This window comes from Amblyraja radiata, chromosome 9 (assembly GCF_010909765.2).
Source record: "Amblyraja radiata isolate CabotCenter1 chromosome 9, sAmbRad1.1.pri, whole genome shotgun sequence".
NCBI lineage: Eukaryota > Metazoa > Chordata > Chondrichthyes > Rajiformes > Rajidae > Amblyraja > Amblyraja radiata.
In genome coordinates, this window is record NC_045964.1 from 6639144 (window position 1) to 6648530 (window position 9387).

Genomic DNA, 9387 nt, shown 5'->3' on the forward strand with positions numbered 1-9387 from the left:
CAGTTCTTAAAGACTGTCAAAAAGGCAACAATGAAACTGTAAAGGACGACAGGGAAATGTCAGCATTGGAATCTGAAAAATGATTTCATTTTACTCTACCCAGGTGGAGAAATCCAGGGACATTTAATGGTCTATAGTTGACTGTCTGGCTCTGAACAATACAAAAATATTGAGGTTGAGCAGAGAAGAAAGAATGTGCACAGCAGAATGAATGAATGATCAGAGGAATGCCATGTAACATTCTTTAATTGCAACACTTTGGAATCACTATACAGTTCTGCACTATACAGGTGCACTGAAGGTTATTTAGATCATCAGGATAATTGAACGGATTGAAAGATACAACGGGAACTGGGCCTTCAGCCCACCGAGTCCACGCCAATCATCGATCCACACTTGTTTTCATGAGTTCTGTGCTAACGTACTTTTGCATCTTCTCCCTACACACTAGTCAATTTACAGAGGACAATTGAACTACAGACAAGCGCATCCTCGGGATGTGGCGGGGAACCCACACAGACACGGGGAGAACGTGCAAAATTTGCGGACAGCACCTGGCGTCCGTATTGAACCCGAGTCTCTGAAGCTGTGAGGCAGCTGCTCTGCCAGCCACTGTGCCGCCCTGCTAAGGTGCACCAGGGCACCACTCCCTTTCAGATCTAGGATTCCCTCCTGGCCGTCTCCTCACTGGACAAAAATGGGTTAAGGTGATCATTGTGCACTGGTGGAGGCAGAGGGGCCTTGTGGGGACTCTGGGTGTCACCCCCCCTATTTAAAATGCACGCAAGATTCAGTAAAGGACTGGATTCAGCAGCTGGGACAAATCAGACACATTATTTGTATTTGTGGTTGGTTTTCAATGCCATGTGAAGCAGTTCAACATTTCAAAGCTTGGATGATGATCAGTGTTCAGCTCAAACTACGTTTCACAGGGTGGATGGCATTGCTGCTCATCACTGCTCACGGTTGGAGCTGCCCTGTCCCTCAGGCTCTTCCTGGCTCGCAGACCGCCCCTCAGGGCTGATCAGATGCTGAATCTCTTCTGTGTTGACCGGAACTCTGTCGGGCAGCACCCACCGCTTCAGGTGGTCAATGGCGCTGGAAGAAGAGAGGGAATGGTCACAGAGTGGACGAGGCCTCAGAGGTGTACAGACTGCGAACCTTCTGCATGGAAAAGCAAATCCCTGACAACATCATAATCCCCCTGCAACAGCAATAATGGGGTGCAGCACATCCAGTAACATTTCCCAGCCCTTGCCCATTTCTCATAGCCAGGGCGGTGGTAATAATAATAATAATAAATTTTATTTTTATAGCGCTTTTCTAAGACTCAAAGTCGCTTTACAATAGTAACAGACAATAGCAAACGGAGAAGCGGCGAACAAACAGCGCCAGCGTCCTCTCCGTGCAGCACATAAAGAAAGAATACAGACATAACAATAATAGACATTTAATCGGAATAACATATAATCGGAATATAACAAATAATAAAGACATCACAGAGACACAAATTAAAAACAGAATTTGGTACTCAGGACGTTCATGTTCATAAGTGATGGGAGCAGAATTAGGCCATTCAGGCCAATCAAAGCCACCCCACCCTTCAATTATGGCTGATCTATCTCTCCCTTTCAACCGCATTCTTCTGCCTTCTCCCCATAACCCCCACGCACCCGTACTAATCAAGAATCTATCTGTCTGCCTTAAAAATATCCACAGTTTCACAACCTTCTGACTAAAGAAATTCCTCCTCATCTCCTTCCTAAAGGAACGTCCTTTTATTCTGATGCGATGACCTCCAGTCCTCGACTCTCCCACGAATAGAAACATCTTCTCCACATCTATTCTATCCAGTCCTTTGTGGAGAAGCAGACTGCCTGAGAACGGCCATTCAAAATCTAGTGACACCCTCAGCATTCATTCCACCGAGGACAAGGAAACTCAGACCGACAACACAGATTACAAATCTACAAGCATATTGGAGGATTCGCAATAATGAAGCGTTACCTTGCCAGATGAATGACTTTGTGGATCAGTTTTCTAGGTCCTAGATGAGAAGCGGACCGGGACACTCCCGGTGAGTGGAGACACTCCAGGTGAGCGGGGACACTACAGGTGAGTGGGGCCACTCCAGTTGAGCAGGCCTAGAGAGAAGCCAACGAAGAGTCGAAGACCCGGCGTTCGGGTCGGAGGCCCGAGGTCAAGTGGGGCCGAGGACGAAGTCGGGTTGGGCTGAGGATGAGATTGGAGTCTCACGGCCCGGTTGAGGTGGACGGGCCATGTCTATGAGAACACAGGGGGAGGGATGAAGAAGGGACGAGTACTTTTTGTAACTTAATCGGTGCCTTTGTGTCGACTCTTTTGTGTACTTTCAAACACAAAGAATTTCACAGCAGCTAGCTAGGTACCAGTGACAATAAAGTTTCATCATCATCAAAAAATGCCATTGAGCTTAACGTGAGGAATTGGGACATGTCTCCCTATTGTAAAATTCCAAGCATAAATCCTGGGTTACTGCAGATCGTACCTCTGGTCCATCTCGTATCCATCGATGTACATCTCTGATATACATTGTTCATGTAAGAAACGGTCCCAGCATTCTTTCTTTGCCTGTGACAGACTTCTGAGCATCCCTTTTGAACTTGGCTCTTCATTCAAACCCTTCAGTTTCCTCAGGCGGTTTTCTATCGGTATGAGTAAAGTCAATACACAAACATCGCCAGACATGCACAAAGCAAATAATCGGATGAGCAGCAGATCGCGGGAGAGGTCGACGCTTGTTCTAGTCTTAGGAAATTGGGTGGGGAAAGTGGATGAAGTGTTTGTGGATGAGCCTTTTACCATCACTGTCCCATTAAGTTTAAGATTGTTATGGATAGAGACAGGGTGGGCTAACGAGTTAAAATTCTAAATTGGGCCAAGGCCAAGACAGGAACTCACATAGGTTGACTGGTGCAGGCTGTTTGATGGAAAAGGAACAGTTTTGGGAACTGAGGAGCAGATTAAAAAATAAAATTGGGAGGACAAAAAGAGGACAGGAGATGGCTCTGGCAGATTATATTAAGGATATACCTAAGATATAGCCCTGTCCCACAGTACGAGTTCATTCCAAGAGCTCTCCTGAGTTTAAAAATAAATCAAACTCGTGGTAAGCACGGAGAATGAACGTAGCGGGTACGTCGGAGCTCGGGGACGTCTCTTAGCGGCTCGTAACGCTAACTGCAGGTACTCGGGAAGACTCGCTAACGGCAGGTAAATTCGGGAAGACCCGTGAAGACTTTTCAACATGTTAAAAAATGTTCACGAGAGCCCCGAGTACCGACGAGTGGCCATTACCGTAAATCTCTGAGTTCGAATCACGGCAAACTCGGGAGAGCTCTTGGAATGAACTCGTACCGTGGGACAGGGCATTAAGGGGACAAGGTAACCTGTGGGAGAATGGGGCCCCTCAGGAATTAAAGTGGTCAACTATGTGTGGAGTCGCAGGAGATGGTCAAGGTCCTCAATGAGAATTTCTCCTCTGTTTTTACCTTGGAGAAAGACATGGGGACTGGGGAACTAGGGGCAGTCAATGGAAGTGTCTTGAGGACAGTCAGTATTACGGTCAAATGGGTGCTGAAGGCCCCAACTCGTGTGAAAGTAGACCAATCCCCTGAACCTCAAGATTCAAGATTCAAGAGAGTTTATTGTCATGTGTCCCAGATAGGACAATGACATTCTTGCTTTGCTTCAGCGCAATAGAATATAGTAGGCATAAATACAGAGCAGATCAGTGTGACCATATACCATTGAATATATATATATATATATACACACATAAATATACATATAAAGTGCAATGGGCTATTAATGTACAGAGTTTTGTTTGAGTTGAGTTTAATAGTCTGATGGCTGTGGGGAAGCAGCTATTCCTGAATCTGGATGTTGCAGATTTCAGGCTCCTGTACCTTCTACCTGAAGGCAGCGGGGAGATGAGTGGCCAGGATGATGTGGATCCCTGATGATGCTGGCAGCCATATTTAGGCAGCGACTGCGATAGATCCCCTCGATGGTAGGGAGGTCAGAGCCGATGATGGATTGGGCAGTGTTTACAACTTTTTGCAGTCTTTTCCGCTCCTGGGCGCTCAAGTTGCCGAACCAAGCCACGATGCAACCGGTCAGAAGCTGATCAGATATATCCGATGAGACTGTGGGAAATTGCACGTGCCCTGGCTGAGATTTATGAGTTGTCATTAATACAGGCCTGAAGACTGGAGGGTGGCAAGTGTTGTGCCTCTAATTAAGAAGGGCTGCAGGGAAAAGCCAAGGCACTACATGAGTCTAACATCAGGTTGGAAAGTTACTAAAGAGTATTCTGAGGGATAAGATACACATGCATTTAGATGGACAAGGGCTGACTGGGGATAGTCAGCACTGTTTTGTGCGTGGGAGATCGTGTCGCACAAATCAATTTGAGTTTTTTGAAGATGTGAACAAAAAAAGCGTGATGAGGGCAGAGCTGTAGACATGGATTTCTGCAAGGCATTTGTCATTATTTATTTTAGGGCGTTCTATTAGGAAGGAGATAAGGGGGAATTTCTTTAGTCAGAGGGTGGAGAATCTGTGGACTTCTTTGCCACAGAATGCTGTGGAGGCCAAGTCGGTGGATATACTTAAGGCAGAGATCGGTGATTAGTATGGGTGTCAAAGGTTATGGGAAGAAGGCAGGAGAATGGGGTTGGGAGGGAGAGATAGATCAGCCATGATTGAATGGCGGAGTAGACTTGATGGGCCGGATGACCTAATTCTGCTCCTCTCTCTTCTGATCTCTTGTGACAAGGTTCTACATGATAGGCTGCTCTGGAAGATTAGATCGCATGGGATCCAAGGAGAGCTAGCAGACTGGACAGAAAATTAGTTTCATGAAAGGAAGCAGAGGGAGACAGTGGACGGTTGTTTTTCGGCTCAGGATATCGGTCCATTGGCCTTCATCAGTCAAGGTATTGAGTATAGAAGTAGGGAGGTTATGTTACAGTTGTACGAGACATTGGTGAGGCCACATTTGGAGTATTGTGTTCAGTTTGGGTCACCTTCTTACAGGAAGGATGTTTTTAAGCTGGAAAGGGTGCAGAGAAGATTTACGAAGATGTTGCCAGGACTCGAGGGCCTGAGCTACAGCGAGAGGTTGGGCAGCCTAGGACTTTATTCCTTGCGGTGCAGGAGGATGAGGGGTGATCATATAGAGGTGTAGATGATCATGAGAGGAATAGACAGGGGAAATGCACAGTTTTTTACCCAGAGCAAAGGAATCAAGTATCAGAGTACCTGGGTTTAAAGTGAGGAGGGAAAGACTTAATAGGTATCTGAGGGGCAACTCTTTGGGGTGGAAGATTGCAACCTTCACGTGGTCCGCCCAGTTTTGACTAATGTAATCAACTCGACGTGCACAAACGGAAGATCAAATAGAACAAGTTGTCCAGCAACTTTAGGCTGTGCATGCCACACGGAAGAAGAAGAAGAAGAAGGCAACTCTTTTACACACAAGGGTGGTGGGTATGGAACGAGCTGCTGGAGGAGATAGCTGAGGCTGGTACTATCACAACATTTAACATATTTGGACAGGTACATGGGTAGGATAAGCTTAGAGGGATATGGGCTAAATGCAGGCAGGTGGGACTAGTGTAGATGGGGCATGTTGGTCAGTGTCTGTTTGCGAGCCCACTGTGGATGTTGTATGTATGACTTTCAGCAAGGCTTTTGATAAGGTTCTGCATGGTAGGCTGCTCTGGAAGGTTAGATCACATGGGATTCAGGGAGAATTAGATGACTGTATAGAAAATTGGCTTCATGGATGGAAGCAGAGGGTGATAGTGGAAGGTTGTTTTTTGGACTGGAGGCTTGTGACTAGTGGTGTGCCTCAGGGATCGATGCTGGGCACTTTGCTGTTTGTGGTTTATCTCATCGATTTGGATGAGAGTGTAGAAAGCATGATTAGTAAGTTTGCAGATGACACCAAAGTGGTTGGAATTGAAGATGGTTATCAAAAAGCACAGCAAGATCTAGATCATTTGGGTAAGTGGACTGAGGAATGGTTAGTGGAGTTTAAAGCAGATAAGTGCAAGGTTTTGCATTTTGGGAAGTCAAACCAGGGCAGGACTTCACACTGAATGGTATGACCATGGGCAGAGTTGTGGAGCAGTAGTATCTAAGAGTGTTGGTACTTAGTCCCTTGAAAATGGCGTCACGGGTAGATAGGTTGCTAAAGAAGGCTTTCAATACATTGGCCTGCATCAGTCAGGGGACTGTATAGAAGTTGGGATGTTATATTGTTACAGTCGTACAAGATGTTGATGAGGGTACACAAAAATGCTGGAGAAACTCGGGCCGAAACGTTGCCTATTTCTTTCGCTCCATAGATGCTGCTGCACCCGCTGAGTTTCTCCAGCATTTTTGTGTACCTTCGATTTTCCAGCATCTGCAGTTCCTTCTTAAACAAGATGTTGATGAGGCTGCATTTGGTGTATTGTGTTCTGTTTTGGTTACCCTGCTATGGGAAGGGTGTTATTAACGTGGAAAGAATGCAGAGAAGATTTACAAGGTTGGGCAAGCTAGGACTATATTCCTTGGTGCGCAAGGGGGATCAAGAACCAGGGGACACAGGTTTAAGGTGAGAGAAGAAAGATTTCATATGGTTTAGATTTAAAATATTTAATATTTTTTTCACATAGTGGGTGGTGTGTGAATGGAATGAGCTGCTAGAGAAGGTAATTGAGGCAGGTACTATAACAACAGTTAAAATACATTTGGACAATAGACAATAGGTGCAGTAGGCCGTACGGCTCTTCGAGCCAGCACCGCCATTCACTGTGATCATGGCTGATCATCCACAATCAGTACCTCGTTCCTGCCTTCTCCCCACATCCCTTGACTCCACTATTTTTAAGAGCTCTGGACTCTGGCTCTGGACTCTCCCAACATCGGAAACATGTTTCCTGCCTCTAGCTTGTCCAAACTCTTAATAATCTTACATATTTCAATAAGATAGCCTCTCATCCTTCTAAATTCCAGAGTATACGAGCCCAGCTGCTGCATTCTATCAACACATGACAGTCCCACCATCCCGGGAATTCACCTCGTGAACCTACGTTGCACTCCCTCCCTCCCGAGTACATGGACAGGAAAGGCATATGGGCCAATTGCGGGCAAGTTAGACTAGGTGTGACTAATAAAGATGGGGCATCTTGTCCAACATGGGCAAGTCTGGATGAAGGGTCTTCCGTGCTGGTACACTCTACAGTACCAGGCAGTACAGTGCATCAACAATACATAGAAACATAGAAAATAGGTGCAGGAGTAGGCCATTCGGCCCTTCGAGCCTGCACCGCCATTCAATATGATCATGGCTGATCATCCAACTCAGTATACTGTACCTGCCTTCTCTCCATACCCCCTGATCCCTTTAGCCACAAGGGCCACATCTAACTCCCTCTTAAATATAGCCAATGAACTGGCCTCAACTACCTTCTGTGGCAGAGAATTCCACAGATTCACCACTCTCTGTGTAAAAAATGATTTTCTCATCTCGGTCCTAAAAGACTTCCCCCTTATCCTTAAACTGTGACCCCTTGTTCTGGACTTCCCCAACATCGGGAATAATCTTCCTGCATCTAGCCTGTCCAACCCCTTAAGAATTTTGTAAGTTTCTATAAGATCCCCCCTCAATCTTCTAAAGTCTAGCGAGTACAAGCCGAGTCTATCCAGTCTTTCTTCATATGAAAGTCCTGCCATCCCAGGAATCAGTCTGGTGAACCTTCTCTGCACTTTTATACACAGTACAAGACTGTATATTGCATACAGAACTTCACCTGGTGTAGACCATAACCTGATTATCAACGATAGTGCACTGCCCTTCACATCTGCACTTGCCTGGGAAACAAGGCCGTTTTATTGTGGTAACAGACAAAGGTTAGGTTGGCCAAGGCATTCGCCCTGCTACAATGCTGAGATCAGATTCTGTCTTCCCCCACCTTTAGGATGTCTGATATCAAAACCCTCAGATTGCACTCACCCAACATTGCCAGGTACTGCTGAGAATCAGCCATGGGGGCCCAGGGATAGATCCCCTCTGCATCATTCTCGTCGTTCATCAAATCTGTGCACGACACTGTGACTGGAATGGGGCAGCCTATCTCAGAGAAAGATTCTGGGAAGCATTCATCGACTGGGCAACTGGTTTCATTCGCATCCATCATGTTAGCCGGCAGTCCGGAACAGATCCTCTCCCACAAGTCTTCAGCAGTTTCGATTTCACTGGCAGCCATTCCTAAAGACAACTGAAATCCGCCAATAATCTTTTAGGATTCGTGCAGACTCGTGCAAAGAGAGACAAAAAAGATCCAATTTCTTACCAGGGGGAGTGGGGCAGCTCTAACACCACCACCACCACCACCACCAGGTTCAGGGGGGAAGAATGTGGTCGGAGACAGTGAGACTGGTGGGAGAACTGGGAAGCAAAGATCCTATAGCGAGCAAGATAGATCACTCGACGAAAAAGACGTAGTACGGTCATGGGCAGATTCATGGGTAATTTTCGGCTCCATTTCCGTAACCGGCTTCCGTCTCTGTACCAAAGATCCCGTAGCGGAGCAAAGATACTAGTGCGGAGACGGAAGCCGGTTACGGGAACATCCTCGTAAAAATAAAAGTTCTTTGGTAAAAATCTTCTCCTCATTTTCAGAATTATAATTTATTAACACAAACTGTTCCCCCGCAACGTTGATTACACTGCGAGTCGGGTCGGGTCGGGTTACTGAAATGGATGAAAAAAAGGCCCACGTTCCGCTCCGTTGCGTACTACACGTCAGCCCATTGCATTTAGCAGGAGTGGTCTATCTTGCTCCGCTATAGGATCTTTGCTGGGGAGGGGATGGCGAGGGAGGGGGAGCAAGGGCTACTTGAAGTTAAGAGAAGTCAATATTCATGCCGCTGGGGTGTAAGCTGCCCAAGTTAAATATGAGGTGTTGTTATGCTGGGCCTCACTCTGACAATGGAGGAGGCCCAGGACCAAAGATCTTAGACCAAATGCTCTAAGGTCTTTGCCCAGGACTGAAAGGTCAGTGTGGGAATGGGAGATGGAGTGATGAGCCACCGGGAGATCAGGTGGGTTTGGGCGGGGGGGGAGGGGAGGGGGGAGACAGTGACGGTGTCGGGGCGCTGGCATGGCGGGGGAGGGGGGTCAGTGACAGGGCATGGCGGGGGGGGGGGGGGGGGGTGGGGTCAGTGACAGGGCATGGCGGGGGGCGCCGCGCGACACTCACCCCAACGACATTCCCGCTATAAGATCTTTGTTCCCAACCGCTGCCTCTCGCGACCAATCTTTGCTCGCGACACAGACACGCGCCGTCATCA

At 47.0% G+C, this 9387-nt stretch overlaps 1 protein-coding gene across 1 annotated transcript; it reads right to left on the minus strand.

Annotated features, from left to right (window-relative positions):
- Nucleotides 1–215: 215 nt before the first annotated feature.
- ccdc32 (coiled-coil domain containing 32) lies at nucleotides 216–9349 on the minus strand. Its single transcript, XM_033026592.1, has 4 exons — nucleotides 9297–9349; nucleotides 8048–8312; nucleotides 2528–2684; nucleotides 216–1098 (listed from the first exon to the last, which is right to left on the minus strand). Exons 2-4 carry the CDS (start codon nucleotides 8298–8300, stop codon nucleotides 954–956), a joined length of 555 nt encoding a protein of 184 aa, XP_032882483.1. The 5' UTR covers nucleotides 8301–8312; nucleotides 9297–9349; the 3' UTR covers nucleotides 216–953.
- Nucleotides 9350–9387: the final 38 nt, after the last annotated feature.